General features: G+C 39.6%; 2 protein-coding genes and 1 long non-coding RNA gene across 3 annotated transcripts in view; 1 reads left to right on the forward strand and 2 right to left on the reverse strand.

The window, feature by feature from the left end:
* Nucleotides 1–25,789, reverse strand: part of LOC127987565 (NLR family CARD domain-containing protein 3) — a 260,615-nt gene that overhangs the window by 89,537 nt on the left and 145,289 nt on the right. The window contains exons 18-19 of the mRNA XM_052589932.1: nt 11,232–11,402; nt 10,850–11,023 (exon numbers count right to left, since the gene is read on the reverse strand). Coding sequence (XP_052445892.1) covers nt 10,850–11,023; nt 11,232–11,402 — 345 coding nt within the window. The remainder of the gene's footprint in view (nt 1–10,849; nt 11,024–11,231; nt 11,403–25,789) is intronic.
* Nucleotides 18,227–23,965, reverse strand: LOC127987574 (protein NLRC3-like). The gene is made up of 3 exons (XM_052589942.1): nt 23,774–23,965; nt 21,849–23,679; nt 18,227–18,747 (listed from the first exon to the last, which is right to left on the reverse strand). The coding sequence occupies exons 1-3, from the start codon at nt 23,949–23,951 to the stop codon at nt 18,543–18,545; spliced, it is 2,214 nt and encodes a 737-aa protein (XP_052445902.1). The 5' UTR covers nt 23,952–23,965; the 3' UTR covers nt 18,227–18,542.
* The window catches only part of LOC127987626 (uncharacterized), a 459,131-nt gene continuing 456,278 nt past the window's right edge, over nt 22,937–25,789 (forward strand). Inside the window, exon 1 of the long non-coding RNA XR_008161278.1 lies at nt 22,937–23,071. This is a non-coding gene — a long non-coding RNA (uncharacterized LOC127987626). The remainder of the gene's footprint in view (nt 23,072–25,789) is intronic.

Genomic DNA, 25,789 nt, shown 5'->3' on the forward strand with positions numbered 1-25,789 from the left:
TTGTGAATGTGTCTGTGAGAGCAAATATAGTGTAGTTACAGTAACTACAGTAGGTGCGTCAGAAGTGATTAAACCAGAGGGGGCATGTAACTAAATGTGAGCTGAACAAGCGCTTTTTTCTTTTCTTTTTTTTTTTCTTACATATTGTTTCAAAGCAGCTTTACAGACATAACAGGAAAATGTTGAAATAATATTGTTAAATATAAGGAGGTTAATACCTATTGCTTGACAAATAAAAAAAAATATATATATATTTCTCATTTTTGCCTATGTAGGAGATCCCTGTTTATTATTATTATAATTCTAATGATGACATGAGTAATGATACATGGTGATATTATTAATACACATGCTTATTCTTTCTCTGTCTCTCTTTCTGCCCTACAGATGGCTGAAAAAGGTGAATGCTGTAGCAGCAAAGTGTGGGACTACTTCTGCAAATACTTTAACTTTAGTATTATAATTTATTTACAGTACACACACAGACTGTTAAAACCGGCTTCAACTGGAAGAAAGTAAAAGTGTTAAATGTTTAAAACCAGACTGTTTTTTGATCATTAAAAAATATATACTTTTGATGTGCAATTGTTTAGTGATTGAGACCGTAATCTAAGGCTTTTTTTAACATAATCCCTTCTGGAAAATGGTTTATACAGCCCACATACATAGAACAGGCAGATATTTTGCTATTGAATGTTGTGTAAGTGCAGCTTATAGGAAATGGGTCTAATATCCAGTTTATTTTCAAAATCAAAATATCGGCTTATAAATCGGCTCTTTTCGAGTTAATATCGGCATCGGCCCCCAAAAATCCATATCGGTCGGGCTCTAGTATTTATACACAGAAGGATAATGGGGAAACAGGAGACAGGTGGGGGAAACAATCAATTACGTAACAAGGAGGAAGGTGACCATATAAGGAAACAGGAAGTGCTCTGGGACAGACACTGTGAGAAGGAGGACATCTAGTGGAACCCCGGGGAACAACAACCCAGACACTGTGACAGTACCCCCCCTCTACGGAGCGGCTCCCAGACGCTCCAAGACAAAACACAACACAGAGACCAGGAGGGAGGCGGACAGGTGGAGGCTCAGGGGGAGGGACGGAGAGCCGGAAAAGGAACACATGGGGGACAAACACCAGAAATGAAAACTTAAAACAGGGAGACCAGGAGGGAGGAGGACCGGAGAAGGTACAGGGGGAGGGACGGAGGGCCAGACAAACTGAGGGGAACAGACAGAAAGATAACAAAAACCAAAACAACCCACAGAAATCCCTGAAGGACCTGTTGAGGCGCCCACCAGGGCGGAGCGGAAGACCACCACAGCCTTGTGGTCAAAGTCAAAGGCCTCCCGGGCGGAGCGGAAGACCACCACAGCCTTGTGGTCAAAGTCAAAACCCTCCCGGGCGGAGCGGAAGACCACCACAGCCTTGTGGTCAAAGTCAGAGCCCTCCAGGGCAGAGCGGAAGACCACCACGTCCACGTGGTCAACGTCGGAGTCCCCCAGAACAGAGCAGCAGACCACCCAGTGACTTGACTTGGCTCTGGAGGGTAATTGGTGACTAGCCCTGGCTCTGGAGGGTTCCTCGGTGACTGGCCCTGGCTCTGGAGGGTCCTCGGTGACTGGCCCTGGCTCTGGAACAGCCTCGGGCACCGCCTTGGCATCAGGCACCGCCTCGGCCTCCAGAACTGGATCGGGCGCCGCCTCGGCCTCTGGAACAGCGTCGGGCACCGCCTCGACCTCGGTAACTGCCTCGGGAACGGCCTCGGGCACCGCCTCGGCCTCTGGAACAGCAATGGGCGCTGCCTCGACCTCGGGCACCACCTCGGCCTCTGGAACAGCGTCGGGCACCGCCTCGGTAACTGCATTGGGAACAGCCTCGGGCACCGCCCCGGCCTCCAGAACTGGATCGGGCGCCGCCTCGGCATCAGGCACCGTCTCGGCCTCCAGAACTGGATCGGGCGCCGCCTCGGCCTCTGGAACAGCCTCGGGCACTGCCTCGACCTCCGGAACAGCCTCGGGCACCGCCTTGGTAACTGCCTCGGGAACGGTCTCGGGCACCGCCTCGGCCTCTGGAACAGCAATGGGCGCTGCCTCGACATCAGGCACCGCCTCGGCCTCCAGAACTGGATCGGGCGCCGCCTCGGCCTCTGGAACAGCGTCGGGCACCGCCTCGACCTCCGGAACAGCCTCGGGCACCGCCTCGGCATCGGGTGCCACCTCGGCCTCTGGAACAGCGTTGGGCACCGCCTCGACCTCCGGAACAGCCTCGGGCACCACCTCGGTAACTGCCTCGGGAACGGCCTCGGGCACCGCCTTGGCTTCTGGAACAGCAATGGGCGCTGCCTCGACCTCGGGCACCAGCTCGGCCTCTGGAACAGCGTCGGGCACCGCCTCTGCCTCCGGGACAGCATCGTGCACCGCCTCTGCCTCCGGGACAGCATCGTGCACCTTATCTGGAGACTCAGGCTTTGAGTCGGCCATCTTGTGCTGTGGCGCTGGGTTGGCGGCCATCTTGTGCTGTGGCGCTGGGCTGGCGGCCATCTTGTGCTGTGGCGCTGGGCTGGCGGCCATCTCGTGCTGTGGCGCTGGGCTGGCGGCCATCTCGTGCTGTGGCGCTGAGCTGGCGGCCATCTCGTGCTGTGGCGCTGGGCTGGCGGCCATCTCGTGCTGTGGCGCTCGGCTGGCGGCCATCTCGTGCTGTGGCGCTGGGCTGGCGGCCATCTCGTGCTGTGGCGCTGGGCTGGCGGCCATTTTGTGTTGTGGCGCTGGACTGGCGGCCATCTTGTGCTGTGGCGCTGGGCTGACGGCCATCTCGTGCTGTGGCGCTGGGCTGGCGGCCATTTTGTGTTGTGGCGCTGGACTGGCGGCCATCTTGTACTGTGGCGCTGGACCGGTGGCCAATTTGGGCATTGGCGCTGGGTTAGCGGCCATCTTGTACTGTGGCGCTGGGCTGACGGCCATCCTGGGCAGTGGTGCTGGGCTGACGACCACCCTGCCGGAAGAGACAGGAGTGGCTGGGGCATCCCACCGACACCGAAACTGCAGGCAGCGCACGAATTCCCAGAACTCCAGCGTCTCCAACTGCTCCATCTCTGCCTGAGGCACTGGATCATCCAGGCCGCCATTGAAGTGGTCCTTAAGGGCCGCATCATTGTATCCCAGGCCTTCAGCCAGGGACCAGAACACTTGAGCCAGGGCACCCACTTCTTTGCCCTCTTGACGGAGGGCGGTCAACCGAAGATACTTGACCCGCCTCTCCGCCATCTTGGCTGGGGAACGGAAAATTGACATACCGCTGGTTCCTATGTTGACGGAGTCCTTCTGTCACGTAATGTGTTAAAGGAAACACGAAGAAGGAACCAATTTGCAGGTACGTCGTTTATTAAAGGGGTAATCCAATAGAGTAAACAGTCCAGGCAGGGTCAAAACCAGCAGATCAAAGCAGACATAAACAAGACACTAACGCAAGGCAAGACAAGGATGACGGGAATGAATAACGGCAACATTTAAACAAGGACTCCGTAACACAGACTAAGACAGACTGGGTATTTATACACAGAAGGATAATGGGGAAACAGGAGACAGGTGGGGGAAACAATCAATTACGTAACAAGGAGGAAGGTGACCATATAAGGAAACAGGAAGTGCTCTGGGACAGACACTGTGAGAAGGAGGACATCTAGTGGAACCCCGGGGAACAACAACCCAGACACTGTGACAATAAGAGTTAAACAAAGTGAATGTTACTGACCTCAATCTCTCCAGTTTACAGCGTGAATCCTTCAGTACGTCACATAAGTGATTCAGTGATTTTTTTATTTGATTCAGACTCAGGTTCAGTTCTCTCAGGTGTGATGGGTTTGATTTCAGAGCTGAAGTCAGGATGAGACACTGTTTCTCTGTAATACTGCAATCACACAGACTGAAGACAGAAAGAGAAAACACAATGAATCAGACACGTTATGTTCATGTGTGAGTAATTCATCATGTGTTAACACCATACACTGCAATAATTTAAAAGAAATACAAATTAAAAACTGCCAAAACCTTATATTTCCATTACATTTCATCATTTAGCAGATGCTTTTATTCAAAGTGACTTATAAATTACGACAACTGAAGCAATCAAAATCAACAAATGAGCAATGATACACAAGTGCTATAACAAGTCTCAGTTAGCTTTTTTAAAGTTTTTATTTTATTTTATTCAATTAAGTTATTACCGCATGCGCGACCAAAATAAGAAACGTGCTGTAAATGAGTTCAGAGTGTGTGTTTGTGGACCGACATGGTTGACTGCTATTAATGAACAATTACCATTTTAGATCGACAAACTGTAGTGTATAAGATTTCTATTCAAACTGAAAGAATAAATCTAGGCTTCCCTGTTAATGTTTTCAAAGCACAATACAGAACTATGACATTTCATTCACTGACGCTCTTCAGACTAAACCCAGAAGCACATAGACTTACGAGCAACCCGCCAAAATAAAAGCTTGCTGAGTTTAAGTTTGAAGATAAAAAATTAAAGAAATTCAAATTCAAATTCAAATAATAATAAAAATATTAGCACTTTATTTTTAAGTTTACTATAAAATAATTGTATTTGTATTTAATAGTCCCATTTTATTTTAAAATAAAATAGAATTATCACACGTTATTATTTAGTTTATTATTTTATTTAAATAAACACTTAATAAATTGCAATAATATTATTACTATTATTAATGTATGTTTTGTTGTTATATTTGATGGGTCACCAGCTTCTCAGAAGAGAACCAGGCTGAAAAACTGATGTGCTCTTCTGAATGTAGGGCTGCTCAATAAATCACATGCAGGGGCGTAAATTGGGCGTAAAAGCTAGAATTGCACTTGTGAGGAAGTGTATCCACAGAGGAAAGTCGTACTACTATAAGTGCAGCAGGAGACAGTGCTTGTGTCTGTTGTAGACATTACTAACCTCACAGTGTTGCCAAGTCTGCAGTTTTCTCATGGATTTGAAACTTTATCAATGTTACCGTGGGTTAAAACGACCCCATTGACGTGTATTTTAGCTTCGGAACGCTATTTTTACCAAGGGACCCCCTCGAAATGTGGTTAGTTTGGACTAGTTTTGAGAAGCAATTAGGTGGATTTTGTTTTGAAAACCTGGCAACCCTTTCTGTCAAGCAGGTAACATTATTATCACTAGTGGACTCATCGAAAAATGTGTGTGTGTGTGTGTGTGATATGTACAAGAAGAAAGCAGGCCCTGAACTAAAGCACTGTGAGGTGAGGGAGAAGAGACTCAAAATATTAATAAGCTTAAAACACATTTTTGTCCATTTGAGTTTGTTATTTTAATACTTACACTATTATTTAAAGTGATTGATTTCAGATGGAGCAGCATTTAATACACAGAACCGCAGTTCACTATCAAGATATTAAATAACACATTAATAATCACAGATGAATCGCCTTCAATAATGGTTAATCAGTGCAATGGATCATGGGAAATGTAGTCCGGGGGACACATAACAGTCTGTGTAGTGTGAGTCAATATAACAGGAGGAGGACCTCTGGTGGAGAGCGGACGGAAGACCGCGGACAGGATTCATGACAGATGTGAGGAGAAGGAAAGTTATTCATATCAAAGATCAGGATTATAAATACATTATGTGCTCTGATAAATCATTTCAGCACTGCAATATTCATAAAAAATAATAACTGTCAACTTTAATTTCATGGTGACTATGAAAGTAAACAGTAATCTTTAATCTGACTGTAACTGCTGTAGAGTATAATGATACTAACTCTAGTTTCTCCAGCTTGAATTGTGTGTTCATCAGTAGATCACTGAGGTGTTTCACTCCAGAGTCTCCTAGTAGTTTATTCCCGCTCAGGTTAAGTTCTCTCAGGTGTGATGGGTTTGATTTCAGAGCTGAAGTCAGGATGAGACACTGTTTCTCTGTAATACTGCAATCACTCAGACTGAAGACAGAAAGAGAAAACACAATGAATCAGACACGTTATGTTCATGGTGAGTAATTCATCATCTGTTAACACCATACAGTGCAATAAATAAAACATTGCCAAAAACCTTATTATATGACCATAAACAAAAACAGAAGAAAAAATATTAAAGTAGATTAAGATACAGCATCAACTACAGAACTACTTAAAAATAATATTAAAACTGAGTGTGTTCATGGTGTGTGTGTGTGTGTGTGTGTGTTCACGGTGTGTGTGTGTACACTGTGTGTGGGTGTGTGTACACTGTGTGTGTGTGTTCACGGTGTGTGTGTACACTGTGTGTGTGTGTGTGTGTGTGTGTGTTCACGGTGTGTGTGTACACTGTGTGTGGGTGTGTGTGTTTTCATGGTGTGTGTGTGTGTTCAAGGTGTGTGTGTGTACTGTGTGTGTGTGTGTGTGTGTGTTCACGGTGTGTGTGTACACTGTGTGTGGGTGTGTGTGTGTGTGTGTTTTCAAGGTGTGTGTGTGTGTTCACAGTGTGTGTGTGTTAAATGCAGAGTATGTGACACTATATTTGGCCACAAGTCACATCCTTTCCTTTTCTTTTCCTGAAAGTGAACAGTAATCTTTAATCTGACTGTAACTGCTGAAGAGTATAATGATACTAACTCTAGTTTCTCCAGCTTGAATTGTGTGTTCATCAGTAGATCACTGAGGTGTTTCACTCCAGAGTCTCCTAGTAGTTTATTCCAGCTCAGGTTAAGTTCTCTCAGGTGTGATGGGTTTGATTTCAGAGCTGAAGTCAGGATGAGACACTGTTTCTCTGTAATACTGCATACACACAGACTGAAGACAGAAAGAGAAAACACAATGAATCAGACACGTTATGTTCATGAAGTCACAGCAGAACAATGTTCATCTGTCAAATCACAGTCTCTTAATATTCATTGAGAGAACGAGAGAAGATAGAAGAAAACTATTTAATAAAGTCACAATGTCTTGATAAAACAAAAAACAGATGAAGAGAGTCTGAATATCTTTGGATAATTTTCCACAATTTCGTCTTCAAAACAGAAAAACCAATAAGTTGTTCATTTAACCAAATAATTGACACTTCTCATAACAACCTTGTGTGAAAGGTGTTAAAATCTTTCATATCTTTTTATTTCTGTCATATAATTCTTACTTCATCTTTTGTCTAAAACTGATCATATTGTCTAAAATAAAAGTCCTGACTGCTGTGTATTTGTGTTTAAATTGATTCTGGTCTGAACATCACTACAACGTAAATGCATTCGCTCTGCTCTGTCCAGTGACTTGATCAGCTTTGCTACACAGATTCAACTTCGCACATCTAAATAAAACTGTAGGTTTGTCTGTGTGTGTAGATGTGAAGTACAGTAATATTTCTCTGAAACAGGTCAGACTGAAGAAGCAATGCCTGCACAGAATAAAGCCCAGTCTGGACCGGTTCTGTTCAGTTATGTTAGACACAACGTCAAACTCCATCATTTCACCAACAAAGAAGTTATCAGAAAACGAATAATAGATAAGTCACTGGAACCAGTGCGATCACAAAACAAACATGATAAAAGCAGACATTTTTTGCTTGCTTTGTTAAAGATTTAAATCCAAAAGCATCAATGTTTTACAATAATAAGAGATACATTGATCATAATTAATTAATTTATCAGGACTGAAAATTAGTCACACAGAAATAAAGCGGTATGAGCCGTTATATCACAAAAGAAAGAGGACACATTCCCTACACTCACTCACCCTCAAGCCATCCTAGATGTATATGAATTTCTTCTTTCAGACAAATATAATCAGAGTTATATTAAACATGTCCTGGCTCTTGGGTGATATATTCAACGATCACAGATTAAGGTCCTTTCAAGAGCTGAAAGACTGCTACAATCTTCCGGGTCATTCCTACTTTCTGTATTTAAGGTTGAGAAGGGCAATGTGTGCATATGTCGTCAGTGGAACCGTAATCTGGACTCTCATCCTCTGTTGGACTGTGTGAATTATTCTCAGGCACGAGGAGCAGTGTCATTCATTTATAACAGATCACTCAAGCAGTGCTGCGGCACACTCCCCATCACTACTACATGGGAAAAGGATCTGCCCCTTTCACACCCAACTGGGACTGGATTTGGGAAAGTATTCCAACGATGTCCAAAAATCTTGCTCACCAACTAATACATTATAAACTCATTCACAAGGCTTACGCTACTCCATATGTCCTGCACAAAATGAAGCGCTTGCCTACCCCTTTCTGCTCAATCTGTAGTTCAAATACTGTGGGGACTTATATGCATATGTTTTATGAGAGTCAACATGTTGGTGAATTCTGGGATCAGGTTTTTCAAGTTTTGACAGAGCTGTGTGACGTGGTTATCCTCAAGCGAAGGATCGTTCACACTGCTCTAACTGCCGCCAAAAAGATCATATTTAAAATCTGGCATGAACCCACATCCCCAGCGTTTAAAATGTGGCTTATAGAACTCAAAAATATGGAATTGTTGGAATACACAACAGCAAGAATTAATAAAGCCAAACCAAAAATCTCAAACCACGAATCTTAGATCTGTGCTTGTGCACAACTGACCCCCCCCCCCATTTATTTGATCTATTTATTATTTACTTATTCATTATTATTTATTTACTTTATTTTATACATATGCAAACCTTGGTTTTGTATATAGTTAAGTTGTGTCACGCATGTTGACCATGTTCTATTCTGCAATAAAAATAAAAAAAATAAAATAAAATAAATGTCCTGGCTCTTCCAAGCTTTATAACGTGGTGCCGGACTCAAATGAGAATTAAAATAGATGACTGTAACATTACTAGTCATGTAACGTGTGAAATGATGTAAGATACTCACTTCAGTGTGTTGAGTGTACAGTGTTTATCCTGCAGTAGAGCAGAGATCTGATTCACTCCTGTGTCTCCTAGTTCATCTCCCATCAGATTCAGCTCTCTCAGGAGTAACGGGTTTTTACCCACAATTCCAGTCACATACTGACAGCCTTCATCTGCAGCAGGACCCAAAAACCTGCAGAAGAGAAGATGAAGCTGGAATCAATTCAATGTGCATTACATCACAAAGCATTTAAAGATTGTCAAACATTGTTTGTAACGAAAAGTACAGTTCAAGTTAAAACAGTTGAACATTTAAATATACAAATCGTTTTTAAGAAAGTCAAAAGTAAATTCTTTAAAATAAACTCTGGGGCAGAAGCTCACTAGATCATGATTCTCAAGCATCTGAAGATTTTTCAGCTTTTAAGCAGGAGATGAGGAAAATTAGCAAAGAGATAACTAGCTTGTGAGAGCTAAGCATTCATAGTGATATATTTAGTTGATCTTTTGATGCCGGCTCTTCCTATTATTATGTAGCAGAATTCACAAACACTGGACTAACACAATTGATGATAAAGAGTCAAGGCTGAATGTTTTTGTCCTCTGTGTGCTACACATACATTAGTAATCAAACACAGAGCACCGTAACAGACCAAACTAATAGAGCACAGATCACCTGCTCCAGTGGTTTCCAAACTGAGGGACAGTGTACAGTCAGCAGATTATTCTGCTAAATAAACCTCTGCAGGGTGATGAAGACAACACTGTATCATTTCACCGCTTATCATGTGGCCAAGTAAATAATTGAACACAAAATATTAATCTGACATATTTTATTGACTCAACATTAGCGCTCAGTTATCAGTTGTAGCAGTTGTGTTTGTATCAATAACACACCACTAGATGTGTGATTGATGAATCAGAGTTGTATTGCAGGGAGTCATGTAGAAATATAAATGAACAATGCATGCTTCTGCTTTAAGCGTCTACAGCAGACAGGAATACAGTGGCCTATATGTTAAAACATTCAAATAGATCATTTAAATTGATAATATTTCACAATATTACAGTGTTTTCTGTATTTTTAATAAATAAATGTAGCATTGGTGAGCGTAAGAGACTCTCAAAAAAAAAAAAAAGAAGAAGAAGGGGTGAGGGGACCTTGAAAATATTTTTCTCTACAAAAGAGGGGCCCGACAGAAAAAGTTTGGGAACCTCTGGCCAACTCAAACACAATATTTAAATTAATTTAATTCTTACAGGCCCCACTTTTTGAGAAAAACAATTAAACAATAAAAAAAATACTTTTCAGGTCTATCGCTCACTTTTTCTAGTTATGTAAAGTTAAAATATTTTGCCATTATTTTTTTTTCTTCTCATATCAAAATATATTATCAATATCTCCTGGACAGTGTAAAATATTGTGATATGAATTTTAGCTCATATCGCCCACCCCTGCTCTGGATAGTTTTATTTAACTGATGTCTGTTTTGATGCAACAGTAATTGTGCTCATTATGAGAGGAACTGCAGGTTCAGACGTGTGTGTGTGTGTCTGTGTGTGTATGTGTGTGTGTTATCACTGATCCTCTCGTGACACACATCACATGTTTGTGGTCTGTGATAGATCTGCTGTAGTAGATCTACAGTGTTGTGAATCTGAGCTTGATGGAAATTAATGTACAGTGCATTCAGTAACATTTAAACAATCAGGATAATAAATCATACTGAATTTGTTTTTTCCATGAGAAATGTCCACAATAACACAATCATAAATGTTAATTGAGGCACCAAACTACTGGACACCAGCACATCTAGTGACCCAAAATGTCTGATTAAGCTGTATATTTTAACACCACTAAACTGTGCTGACATTTATCATCAAAACAACAGAAACTTTCATGTTTGATCATTTTCAACATTTTTGATGCAACAAATTGTATACCTTACTAAATTAGTCAAGTAATATAATATAATTCACATGCGTATCATTTATTTAGCATTATTTCATCAGATCTCACCTCAGTGTGTTTAGTTGACAGTTTGGATCCTGTAGTAAATCACTGAGCTGCTTCACTCCTGATTCTCCAGGATCATTTCCTGTGAGATCCAGCTCTATCAGGTGTGAAGGGTTTGATATCAGAGCTGAAGACAGAGCTCTATAACCTTCTTCAGTGATACTGCAGTCTGAAAGTCTATTAGAAAAAGGTTTATTTTATTCAAAGTTTATAAATTAATATTACTGCTACAAAAATGTTTAATATATTTCTTCTAATCAGAAAAGAAAAAAACATTTTGTCATCTGATCATTTCTTTCCTTTTTTAGATTACTACAGTAACATTTGCATTTTAAGCCAAAGATAATGTTATTGTTAAAAACCAAAGATGATTCATTACATTCACCTGAGTTTCTCCAATGTGCATTTTGTATTTTCTAATCCTTTCTGGAGTTTCTTCACCCCTGAATCCTGCAGATTATTGTTGCTCAGGTCAAGCTCTTTCAGACTGGAGTTTGATCTCAGGACTGTAGCCAGAGCTGAACAGCTTTCCTCTGTTAGACCACAACCACGCAGCCTAAAATGATGAACACGAGGGGAGAATTTACAAATACAAAGTATGGTAACTCTTTACAATACGGTTAAATTAAATGTTAGTTAACGTATTAATGATGAACATTGAACAATACATTTATTACAGTATTAATTAATCTTTGACAACGTTAGTTAATGAAAATAGAGCTGTTCACTAGGGCTGTGAATCTTTGGGTAGTCAGCGATTCGATTCGATTCACAATTCATATGTTTTCGATTCGATTCAAGAACGATTTCTGCAAATTTAGAACGAATCAATTCGATTTGATTCATAATTAAATTTGATTCGATTATAATGTTTCGATTCTGCACTCTTTAAGTACATTCACAGGATTCTTTAAATGCTAAATCAGGGGGCAAATTACAGTAGCATTTATGGTTAGAGAACTATAGGTAAAAAAAAAAAGATGTTATATGCTAGTTTAATGTTGGTATGGCATGACATGGCATACGTAAAAATGTATGTAAGCCAAGATAAAGATAAAAAAAGAGCTTTAAGAGTATTACGTATAAGCTAACATTTTGTCACACCAGGGGCGTAGCCATCATTTCAGAAGTGACAGAAATATCAAATACAGTTGTTTTATGTATGTAGCCTATGTATTATCATAATTATTATTTTTATTATTTAATTATTATTATTTTTTTACAAGTAAATCTCTTCTTTTTTATTACTTTTAATTAGCTGTAAGAAATCAAATACACTGCTGGACAATAATCAATCATTTGTTATCGATAATGTATTCCTAATGGCAATTTTATAATTGATTTATATACTAGGCTACATTTAATTATCAATTATTTTAATTTTCTGCACAGAATAAGGTAGAAAATATACTTTATAGTTTCTGAACTGTAATAAATTCAGTATAGCTGCAGATAAAGCCTGGCACGTCTATGAGAGCGAGATCACTTTCTTTCAGTGTGAAAACTTCTTTATCTAATTTTCAGAAAATAAAATGTTATAGTAGCTATTTGACTTTTCCTCTCTATCAGCGAATCACGATTCTGAGAGAAAACGCGACAGATGTCTGTTAAAGCTAAAGCTACAAACGCTACTTTCAGATAAACCTCGCGCTCTTATTTCAAGGTCATTGTTCATGCTGTGGTTATTTTAACAGTTTCCTTCATACATTCGGCTCATCCGCATTGTTTAAACACATTTATCATTCAATGGAACTGTGCGTATGATTTAGACACTGACATTTCTGCTCCGACCATGAAATAAATACGCAGCTTTCGACTGCTCAGGTAATGCCATTGTAAAGATGCAGAGAGCCATTGACAAACTACAGAAAAAACTACTTCATTTTACTATTACTGGCCACGAGTTTTGAGGAGAGATCGCACGTCATCAGCTGTATCAGAGACGAACGGAGCGCGACTGCTATCCTGTGACAGTCTCAGGCGGTAAATAGTGGAGCACGTGAAGGATAGATGAGAGGCACGAACACTGTTCAAGGTCTCCATTAATTTGTGCGTGTAGTAATTTGATGTGTATATATTTTGAAAGCACTGAATCGCTATGGAAATCGCTTTTCATTTGATTGTTAGCGTTTTTAATGGATTTCTGTCTGAGATTGGCGATTCACGATTCAAAAATCATGTTTCAAGATCGATGCATATGAATCGTCAGGGTTTGTAATCGATGCATCGAGAAAACGAGTGAATCGTTACACCCCTACTGTTCACTGTTAGGTTATGTTAATTCACAGTGCATTAATGTTAACCCTTGTGGGTTGTTGAGGACGTTTACGTCCACTATGGGGTAAAGTTGAGTCTTATTTTGGCCACAACTTTCTCTGTGTTTGAGCTAATGGAATGATTTTTGGTGACAAATCTTATTTTGACCCATATTTTGGGAAAATGCTTTGAATTTTTTCAAAAACTCAAATGGTACACTGTGGGCAAATTCACTACCCTTTCGAGTTGTTCGTGGATGAAAAAATCCACTAAATTAAACTGCTATAAAAATGTACCAGATGTATATTTTTTTATATTTTTTTTTGCATAATTCTATTAATCAACCTCAGTCCTGAACAAAACTACCAAATGTTTAAAAAAATTCCAAGATTTTAACTTTTTAATTACCAAGTTCATAAATGATGTCACTGATTTGGGAAAAAAACACACAAAATTAGATATTTTCAATATAAAAAGTGATTGTGGACTGGATATTTTTTAACCTTTTATCAAAGTCTTGGGCATGTCAAAGATTAGTAACAAAATTGGCTTTGATGCATTGTTAGTTTTGGTGCAGCATTAGATTTAATTTTTTTTCTCCCTAATTAGTTGTTGGTGGCTGTTTTTGTCCCATTGACTTCCATTATAATGACATTTTTTGATTGCAAAGCCATGACACCATATAATCATGCATTCTTGATTGTTTGTGGTTTTCCCTATTAGGAAGAGGTAAAAAAGAAATATTTTTACAGTTGATCACTAGGTGGGACCATTAACCTTTTAGATAGGCCTGTGCAAAAAAGGCTTAGTTTCTTGCTTGTATATGGAGTTATATGGAGTATAACAGCAAATTATAGTGTTTGTGTGTGTGTGAGATTCTTGATTGTTGGTGGTTTTCCCTGTTGGGAAGAGGTAACATTTGTTATTTTTTATAGTTGATCACTAGGTTGGACCATTTACCCTTTAGATAGGCCTGTGCAAAAAAAAGGCTTAGTTTCTGGCTTGTATATGGAGTTATATGGAGTATAATAGCAAATGATAGTGTGTGTGTGTGTGTGAGAGAGAGAGAGAGAGAGAGAGAGAGAGAGAGAGGCTGTGAGAGAGACCTTTGTGCACTTACCTTGATGTACAGTATCGGAAAAAATCCAAATATGCACCTCATGCTCTCTGAACTACATGGAGTAAACAATAAAAAAAGAAGTGTTAAATGCACATGCTGCCTTTTGATGGTGAAAAGTACAGATGGCCTATATGTGAAATGCTCGTCTTTTCTTGATGGTAAAGCCAGTTTAAAACCTTAAAATCCTGGAAAAAATCTACTTTGCATTAAATTTATGAACATAATGTATTATGAGCCAAAATGCAATACCAACTTCAAATAAGCTGCAGCTCTCTGGAGGGGTCACGCTACATAATAATTTCTAAAACTTTGGTACAAGTTGCTTGATGCTCTACTCACCATTAAATGACCAGCACAATGCCATGCAAGTGTTTAAATCCACGTACTTTGCTTTTGTTTAGTCTATTCCCTTGCTAAGTCTGACGTCAAGTAGCAGCATTTCCGTGTGCAAACGCTTCAATCAGACGCAAATCAGTTGCCACAAGAAAACAACAAAAGGTGCTAATATAAACTCACAATGTGATAGAATACTAGCGAAAAAGTTATAATCTTAACCTTCAACTCCATACCGAAGTCCCTGATAACCACACAATAAAAATATAAATATAAAAAAAATATATAAAAATTATTTGTGTTTGGGACACTGTGAGCACGGAGACTGTTGTGTATATCCTAAGTTTGAAAGTGTTTAGCTTAAATTATCAATATGAATAAACAATGCTCATAAGCGGCTGCTGAGGTCATATTCTCAAGTGAAGCGAGTTGAGGCCTGGACCCGGAAACAGCGCTTCTTAAGTCATCACTTAACAACCGAATACTTTCACAACTATTAAAAGGCAGCAGGTGCATAAATACACTTTTGATTACTCCATGTAGTTCTGAGAGCTGAGGTGTACATTTTGATTTTCTGAAATACATCAAGGTAAGTGCGCAAAGGTCTCTCTCACACACTCTGTCTCTCTATTTCTCAAACACACACACATACACAGACAATATAATATGCTTTTATACTCCAGGCCTATCTAAAGGGTTAATGGTCCCACCTAGTGATCAACTTTAAAAATAAAAATTTTTACCTCTTCCCAAAAGGGAAAACCACAAACAATCAAGAATGCATGATTATATGGTGTCATGGCTTTGCAATCAAAAAATTTTGTTATAATGGAAGTCAATGGGGCAAAAACAGCCACCAACAACTAATTGGGGAGAAAAATTTTTAATCTAATGCTGCACAAAGACTAAAAATGCATCAAAGCCAATGTTGCTACTAAAACTTTGACATGCCCAAGACTGTTATAAAAAGTAAAAAAAAAAAAATCCAGCCACAATTACTTTTATATTGAAAATATGTAATTTTTTGTGTTTTTTCCCCCAAATCAGTGACATCCTTTATGAACTTGTTAATTAAAGAGTTAAATTCTTGGATTTTTTTAAAGATTTGGTAGTTTTGATCAGGACTGAAGTTGATTAACAGATTTATGCAAAAAAAAAATTGAAAAAAATATGAATCTGATACATTTTTACAGCAGTTTAATTGAGTGGATGTTTTCATCCACGAACAACTCGAAAGGGTAGTAAATTTGAACAATCCACAAGGGTTAACAAGCACTACTTTTGATTTTAATAATGCATTAGGAAAGGTCGAAGTTAAACATTACATTAAAGGGGCCATATGACTTTATTCAATCATTAAACAAATACTAAAGGTTATGTAATATGTCAAATGTAACAAGTAATGAGCTCTTCTAGAAATTACCTTTACAATAATAATCCATGAAGTTAATTAGTTTTGTTCCTTGTCAGTTTACTCTGTAATTTAGTGTACAACTGAATCCAAAATGGCCTAGAGACACCTGAGAACCTTCAGTTTACAGTTACTGAAAGAGGTCATAAACTGAGAAATTAAATTTCCCTTGATTATTTTTTACATAACGTGTCAACAAACTATAAAAACATCCTGTATGTTGAAGAACTCAAAACCTTCTAGCTCAGTGATCCTCAAATCTGGCTCGCGAGATCCAGTTTCCTGCAGAGTTTAGCTCCGACTCCAATTAAACACACCTGCCTATGATTTTCTAATGATCCTGAAGACACTGATTAGCAAACTCATGTGTGTTTGATTAGGGTTAGAGCTAAACTTTGCCGGAAAGTGGATCTCGCGAGCCAGATTTGAGGATCACTGTTCTAGTTAGTTCAAAAACAGCTTTTATAATACAACACAATGTTTGTTTATTTATATAGCACATTTAAAACAACAGAAGTTGACCAAAGTGCTGCACACATGGATATTGGCATAAGTAAAGTAATGCTGTTGGGCAATTTTAACATACATGTTTTCTGTGCTTCGAAACCATATTCTGCAGGATTTTTAAGTCTTTAAGGATTTTTACTCAGTGGGTTTCTGGTCCAACCCATATCCATGGTCATACCCTTGATTTGATTTTCACCCATGGTTTTTTTGTTTCAAACATTTACATAAGTAGTGCATCTTTTCTGATCACAGGCTGGTTCTTTGTACTGTCCTCTTACGAGGCAGAATCCTCAGAAATCCATCGCTGACACGTTTGACTCGCTTTTTTACATTCTAGTGAAGATTTTTTTGTAGCCTGCCATTAAGTCTGCAACTAACTGGAGTTGGACTCTACTCTGCTTAATCTGGATGCTGATGAACATCTTAATCTTTTTAATTATACCTGTGCTGACATCATGAATTATATTGCCCCCTTGAAGTATAAAATTCATAAGCCTGTACCTGTGCCCTGGCGCACACAATATGCATAATCTGAGATGGACTTGTTGACAGGCTGAATGCAAATGGAAGGAGGACAGATTGCAGGTTTCTTATGAAGTTTTGGGGAACTTCTAGAACATGTTTCAGAAAGCTGTAAGGGCTACAAAAAGCAAATATTTGTCTGAACTTATCACAAACAATTGTCACAAACCTCAAGTTCTTTTTTCTACTATTAACGCTGTCTAATATCCATCTCTGCATTCTTTTCTAGAGTCATCTACTTCTCTGTAATGATTTTGGAAAGTTTTTTTTTGAGAGATCACAACATTAAGATCCCAGCTGTCGAACTCAATAATCTTTTTGTATGATGTTCCATTATGTCCTTCTACCTGCTCAGAGTTTGAACGTATTGATTTCATCTCGTGTAATGAAGCTGTTGGTCACCAAAAAACAACTAACTGTCCTCAGGGTATTATTCTATCTCTTTTTCTAAGACCAGGACCAACTGTGTCCATGAATTGTCTGTTATTGGTTATTAACATGTTTGTCTTTATCTTCGATCTCTTTCAGTTCATGGATTTAATGAGTTATCCGAGTCAAAGCGTTACAACTTCTTCACGTGTGTTTGTGTGTGTGAAATTCGGTGCTGAAGTGAAATAGCTGGGCAGTTTGATAGCCAAATTATAAAAGGCTGTCTAATAAAAATAATAATAGTTATTATTATTATTAGGCCTATAATTGAATACATTAATAGGAGAATGAGCCTAATATCGTCTTGACTATCGAGAGATTCTATCGTCTATCGGCACAACCCTAGAACATACAAACAACCTCATGTTTGAAAAACAAGAAAATGTAAGTTTTGAAATGGCCTAACATAAGTCCACTCTTAAATCAGATTGAAATGCTGGGTTAGGACCTGCAACGTAGAGTTCATGCTGGAATAAAGCCAAATAATTTCACTGAGCTGAAGCAGTTCTGCCTTCAAATCTGTAGCAAATTAACGAGGTCCATGTTAACAGATGGATCTGAATTCTAACCAAACACTAGGATCGGTCACAAAACTTACCTCAGTTTCTCTAATTTGCAATTCATATCCTTAAATCCAGCGCAGAGTAGCTTCACTCCTAAATCCTGCAGATTATTATTGTTCATGTTCAGTTCTTTCAGATTGATATCTGATCCAAGAACTGAAGCCAGAGCTGGACAGCTTTTGTCTGTTAAGCCACAGTCATTTAACCTACAATAAAAATAAATAAAATCACAGAGTTAGATGCATATAATACATTTGTTAAAGACAAAAATTAAATTTATACCAACAATTTTTACATGAACAGAAAAAAACATATATACTGCATATTTAATAGAATTGTATTCATTCAAATGTTGTAGATAAAACAAACTAGCTGTCACATTTCACACATGAGGAGCACGGGATCGAAGGAGGGAGGAGATGAGAAGTGAATAAATCAAAATGGTTTTATTAACAAAGGCTGGGGATCGCACAGGAGAGAGCTTTGGGGCTGGAGATGACACCCTTCTCCTTCTCCCTAGTTTCCTCTTCTGGATCGGGGGGGAAGGTTGGTGAACTAGAGTGCTGAACGACTGGTGGGCTTGGTACTGCAGGAACCGGCAGGACTGCCACATGAACAGACGGCCAGCTTTACTCGGGAACGACAGGCAGACTTGGCTTCTGGGTGGCTGGTCGGCTTGTCTTTGAAGCAACCGGCAGGCCAGAGAGAGCCACGGCCGGCGGCCTTGACTGAAGAATGACTTTTGATGGCTGACAAAGAACTACACACAGAACACACTATATAATACATGGACACCAATGGGAAACACCTGGGAATAAATTAATACACACCGCTGGAGACACATACACTCAAAAAGGACAGGAACAGGAAGGACCAAATAAGGGCAATAAAGACAAAACATGAACCAGAGATTGACACTAGCATGCTTGTATTCAGTTTAATAAAATATGTATATGAATAATAAGCTTAAATCATTAATGGCAATGATATATGTATTATATATAGATATATATATACAGTATTGTTCAAAATAATAGCAGTACAATGTGACTAACCAGAATAATCAAGGTTTTTAGTATATTTTTTATTGCTACGTGGCAAACAAGTTACCAGTAGGTTCAGTAGATCGTCAGAAAACAAACAAGACCCAGCATTCATGATATGCACGCTCTTAAGGCTGTGCAATTGGGCAATTAGTTGAAAGGGGTGTGTTCAAAAAAATAGCAGTGTCTACCTTTGACTGTACAAACTCAAAACTATTTTGTACAAACATTTTTTTTTTCTGGGATTTAGCAATCCTGTGAATCACTAAACTAATATTTAGTTGTATGACCACAGTTTTTTAAAACTGCTTGACATCTGTGTGGCATGGAGTCAACCAACTTGTGGCACCTCTCAGCTGTTATTCCACTCCATGATTCTTTAACAACATTCCACAATTCATTCACATTTCTTGGTTTTGCTTCAGAAACAGCATTTTTGATATCACCCCACAAGTTCTCAATTGGATTAAGGTCTGGAGATTGGGCTGGCCACTCCATAACATTAATTTTGTTGGTTTGGAACCAAGACTTTGCCCGTTTACTAGTGTGTTTTGGGTCATTGTCTTGTTGAAACAACCATTTCAAGGGCATGTCCTCTTCAGCATAGGGCAACATGACCTCTTCAAGTATTTTAACATATGCAAACTGATCCATGATCCCTGGTATGCGATAAATAGGCCCAACACCATAGTAGGAGAAACATGCCCATATCATGATGCTTGCACCTCCATGCTTCACTGTCTTCACTGTGTACTGTGGCTTGAATTCAGAGTTTGGGGGTCGTCTCACAAACTGCCTGTGGCCCTTGGACCCAAAAAGAACAATTTTACTCTCATCAGTCCACAAAATGTTCCTCCATTTCTCTTTAGGCCAGTTGATGTGTTCTTTGGCAAATTGTAACCTCTTCTGCACATGCCTTTTTTTTAACAGAGGGACTTTGCGGGGGATTCTTGAAAATAGATTAGCTTCACACAGACGTCTTCTAACTGTCACAGTACTTACAGGTAACTCCAGACTGTCTTTGATCATCCTGGAGGTGATCATTGGCTGAGCCTTTGCCATTCTGGTTATTCTTCTATCCATTTTGATGGTTGTCTTCCGTTTTCTTCCACATCTCTCTGGTTTTGCTCTCCATTTTAAGGCATTGGAGATCATTTTAGCTGAACAGCCTATCATTTTTGCACCTCTTTATAGGTTTTCCCCTCTCTAATCAACTTTTTAATCAAAGTACGCTGTTCTTCTGAACAATGTCTTGAACGACCCATTTTCCTCAGCTTTCAAATGCATGTTCAACAAGTGTTGGCTTCATCCTTAAATAGGGGCCACCTGATTCACACCTGTTTCTTCACAAAATTGATGACCTCAGTGATTGAATGCCACACTGCTATTTTTTTGAACACACCCCTTTCAACTAATTCAACTAATTGCCCAATTGCACAGCCTTAAGAGCGTGCATATCATGAATGCTGGGTCTTGTTTGTTTTCTGACAATCTACTGAACCTACTGGTAACTTGTTTGCCACGTAGCAATAAAAAATATACTAAAAACCTTGATTATTCTGGTTAGTCACATTGTACTGCTATTATTTTGAACAATACTGTATAAGTGCTGCTCTATCATCTTGATTTGTTTCAATATCGTCTTTACAGCAGAAGTTTCTGAAAGTTGAACTGCATATTTGAGTGGAAATAACTATGAAACAATGTGGTTTATAATAGTATGACATCCTTCTTCTGTAACTAAACAGATTACTGAAAACAGAAATTTCTACATAAATCCCATGTAAATCTAATAAAATATCATTGCTCTTTATATAAAAAATATAATAATAAAGTTAAACAATGTGTGTTATTATTTAACCCTAACAAAGATATATACTTATAATTGGTATATGATAAATAATCACTATAGATCAGGGTTATCCAAACCTGCTATGTATCAATGTAGATTAAAGAGCCACACAGATGGGAAATCAAAAATTACCTGTATTACAGTGTATGATGTAGCTGTCCATCAGTGTAAACAATGTGCAAAGTAATTAAACCAAAAAGTAAACGATTTATAAAGTTATTGGCTTCTAAAGTAACGAGTCGACTCTGAAACGCTGAAACGAGTCGTTATAGATTTCAAATCTTTTGCCCATCTCTATGTACCTCACTAGGAACACTTTGCATAATAATCTCCGCCTTCCGTCTTGGGAGAAACAAAACTCTGACCTGCCCTTGACATGTCTTCTTTAAAACTAAACAAGTGCTGCTAACAGATATTCTGTGATAAAGTAATCCATATGAAAAACAACTGTTTTTCACGTCTCCCTTCGTTATATCTAATGAGACCATGCCCCCCGCTGAACGCGCTATTCAGATTCAAACTGAAGCGCGCGGCTTGAATACACACACACAGAAGAAAAAGCAGCGAGACTGTTCAAGTTTTTTATTTTACTGTTTGCTTCGCGGTGAGAGGAATAAGACATAATTCCCCCCAAACAGATGGTAACGCATAGTTTACCGTGAAGGTGTGTGCGGAACAACCAATCAAACCTATGTTAGTTGACCAATCAGAACACAGTATGCTACCGAAAGGTGGGGTTTAAGGAAACTGACTCTTTTGAACAGCTTTGCGCGAACCATTTGGGGATCTCTGAGAATTGAGGTAATTTTAAAATGATATTTTGACAAAATGACAATGTTTTTTAACCTTGGATGGATTTAAACCTAATGTACAGGACTTATAAACAGTGATAGGAAGCTTAGAATTTTCATCTTACTGGCTCTTTAATGCAATTTTACAAAACATTAACAAAGAACAATAACTTACAGAGCTCTTTTGCAGGTTTTGATGACTGCTGATAATCTAATGAGACACTCGTCTGATTTCCTGAATTTCTGAAGCTCAAACTCCTCCAGCTCCTCCTCTGATGTCAACAACACAAAGACCAAAGCAGACCACTGGGCAGGTGAAAGATCAGCAGATGAGAGACTTCCTTTGCTAAGGTGGGTCTGAATGTCTTTCACCAGAGTTTGGTCATTCAGTTCATTCAGACAGTAGAACAGATTGATGGATCTCTCTGGAGACAGATTAGACTCTAATTTCTGCTTGATGTACTGAACTATTTCCTCTTTGATCTGCTCATTTCTATATTTATGTTTCAACAGACCCTGTAAGAGTCTCTGATTGGACTGAAGTGACAAACCAAGGAGAAAGCGAAGAAAAAGATCCAGGTGTCCATTATCACTCTCTAGTGACTTGTCCACTGCAGTCTTGAGCAAATCAATCATGGTTTTACTTTTGTTTTCCTGTTCTGTAGAGTCTTGATCAAACACACATTTCCTGTTGATGTCTAGAAACAGATGTGCATAAAGGGCTGCAATAAACTCTTGAATGCTCAAGTGAACGAAGCAGTACATGGTACCAAGAGTGATCCCTGTTTCCTCCTTAAAGATCTGGGTACACATGCCTGAGTACACTGATGCCTTATAGACGTCAATACCACAGACTTCCAGATCTGTGTCATAGAAGATCACATTGTTTCTTTCCAGCTGATCAAACGCCAGTTTCCCCAGTGAAAAGATGTCATCTTTATCCCAGGAAACATCTGGTGTATGTTCTCCATCATACTTTCGTCTGCTCTGCTGGATCTGAAATCTGAGGAAGTGTGTGTAAATTGGTGTCAGAGTCTTAGGAGTGTCTTCAGTATTTGACTCCTGCAGTGTTTTGGAGACATCATCAGTCTGATTGTTTTTCACAACATTATTTCTTTTCTCCTTTAAAATGTTCTGGAGAACAGTGGCTGAAATCCAGCAGAAGACTGGGATGTGGCACATGATAAAGAGACTCTTTGATTGTTTAACATGATCAATGATTTCTTTGGCCTGATTCTCATCTGTGAATCTTTTTCTGAAGTACTCCTCCTTTTGTGCATCATTGAATCCTCGTATCTCTGTCAGCCGGTCGATACAGTCAGGAGGAATCTTACTGGCAGCTGCTGGTCTGCTGGTGATCCAGATGAGAGCAGAAGGAAGCAGATTTCCCTTGATGAGGTTCGTCAGGAGAACATCCAGAGAGGCTGGTGATGAAACATCAGACCACGTCTCATTATCCTTAAAGTTTACAGGAAGTCGACATTCATCCAAACCATCAAGAATGAACAAGACTTTGAATTGATTTCTTCTCGTAAGGTTCAGTCCTTTTGTCTCTGTGAAAAACTGAGTTATAAGGTCCATCAAACTTAGTTTTTCTTGATTCTTTAAGTTCATCTCTCTAAATGGAAGAGGAAATATGAAGCTGATATCTTGATTTTCTTTTCCTTCAGCCCAATCCAGAACAAACTTCTGCACAGAGACTGATTTTCCGATGCCAGCAACTCCTTTTGTCAGTACAGTTCTGATCTGCTTGTCTTGTTCAGGTGCTTCAAACAAATGTTTGCACTCAACCTGTATCTCCTGTGATTCATGACGCCTGGAAGCAACTTCAATCTGTCTCACCTCATGTTCAGTATTGACCTGTTCACTACAACCCTGAGTGATATAGAGATCTGTGTAGATGTTCTTCAGAAGTGTAGAGTCTCCTTCCTTTGCAATTCCTTCAAACACACATTGATACTTCTTCTTTAGGCTACACTTTAGCTGATGAATGAAGACCAGCTCATCTAAACAGAAACAAAAATATTGATATTGTTTAATCTTATTTTCTCTCCTACATTTATAAATGACAGTGTTTACATATGATCACGAGTCTCTTACCTTCTAGAGTATCAGCAGCTTCATCTTGCTTCATCTCTCTCAGGAAGTAGAGCGTGAGATCAAGAGCTGCTTCTTTCATACTGCATCTGTTCTCAATAAAGTCCTTCACAAAGTATTGCAAGTTCTCTTTTTGTAATATTTTCTTAAACTTTTCCAGTTCTTTCTTCAGAAATTTCATTATTTTGCTCTCAAGATCCTACAAAGAAAGACAAGAATGAATGACAAATAAAAAAATTGTCATCTATATTTTGTGAAAATTATTTATTCAGCAATTTAAAATATTCATCAAAAATCAAGTTGACAAAAACATCAATGCTTTTAACTATACCTTCATGATGTTAAATGTATAACACTTTAGCTTACAATCCAAACAGGATTTCATAACATTTATACATACATTTTTCCTTAAGTATAAATAACATGATTTACTTAAATGTTCAAATTCACCACACTGCACAAACGAATGCTCACTGACTCCTTCCTTGTTCAAACAAGCTTTAGTCCTGCAGTATCACTTTTCAGGCCCAGTTTCTCCACACATCTTGCCAACCTGCTTTCTATCCTGTGAGTAACTCTGATTCCCTTAAAATCACTAGATCCTTCCCACCTGGTGACTAATTAACTATCTTCAGCTGGGTGCCACACCCAGCGCCAAAACCACCCAGGCAGAAAGGGTGTAGTCTGCCGCTCAGCTCAACACCTCCCACTCGATCTTCCCACAGAAACCGCTGGAAAGATCGCACACAGTAAACTAGTAGTCAGAGATTTCCTCCTGGGCTCCCTGCCTGCTCCTCCACTGGCAGGAGGACCACCAACCGTCGGACATCCTGGTGAAAAATTGTGGACTGAAGGTCCCTCTGAATGCTGGAGACATGATGCTTGAATGCAGGATATTTGGATGCTGATGTTACAGGCCTCACCTCCGGAATACAGGAACTTGCCACAACTCTAATATTCACATCCCGTACAATGTTCCTGGAGTCAAGATTGACGCTGATGACTCTTCCAAGCTTAAATTGGCCCCTCACTGCATTCTGATCACAGAGCCAGACAATATCTCCAATTGCGACATTTCTCTGTGCAGTGTGCCACTTGCTCCTCACAAAGAGATTAGGACCAGCAAGTTGGCTCCAGAATCTCCAGAATTTGTTGACCTGATGCTGCATTTCCTGAAGTCTCTTATAGGGATAGCTTGTAGTCAAATGTTTTCCAGTCACCACTTGTTGATGCTCTTCCCAGCAGGAGTGTATTGGGCGTGACGTACTGCACTGTATCTTCAAGGCTCTGCACCCTGGCATCAATGGGCCACTCATTTGCCAGATTAGCGGCAAGCTGAAGCGTCATCTGAAGCTCGCTGAAACAGAGCCCTGACTCTCTTCCCAGACTCTGGAACGCCTTCTTCACAATCCGAACAGCCGCTTCCGCAAAGCCATTCCGATGAGGTGAATCAGCTGACAGGATTTTCCAATGCCAGTCAGTTCCATTTTGAGCTGAAGTATCCTCCACAGCAGACCTATCCAGGCTGTCCAGGAACTGATACAACTCCTTCAGAACAGACTTGGCACCAACAAAATTAGTCCCCGGATCGGACCATATCGTCTTAGGGTGGCCTCTAATTGCTGTGAACCTCTGATAAGCCATCAGGAAGCTTTCAGTTGACATTGTGTTGGCGAGCTCCATATGGATTGCTCTGCTGACCATACAGCAAAATACAACTCCCCAGACTTTCATTTTTACTCTTTTCCTAACATCATCTTTGACCTGATAGGGTCCAAACAGGTCAACGGCTGTGAACTCAAATGGAGATGCTGGCCTGGTTCTCTCTTGAGGCAGATCACCCATCACTTGCTGACATCTTCTCACTCTGGCTTTCTTGCAGACCACACAATTTTCAATGACTTTTCGAGCAATTATTCGTCCCTTGTTGACCCATGCTCTCTTTTTCACCTTCTATAGAGTGGCAGCCACACCCTCTTGACCCTTGCTGTGAGCTTCCTGAACAAGCAATGTTGAGAC

This window comes from Carassius gibelio, chromosome B22, assembly GCF_023724105.1.
Source record: "Carassius gibelio isolate Cgi1373 ecotype wild population from Czech Republic chromosome B22, carGib1.2-hapl.c, whole genome shotgun sequence".
NCBI classification, from domain to species: domain Eukaryota; kingdom Metazoa; phylum Chordata; class Actinopteri; order Cypriniformes; family Cyprinidae; genus Carassius; species Carassius gibelio.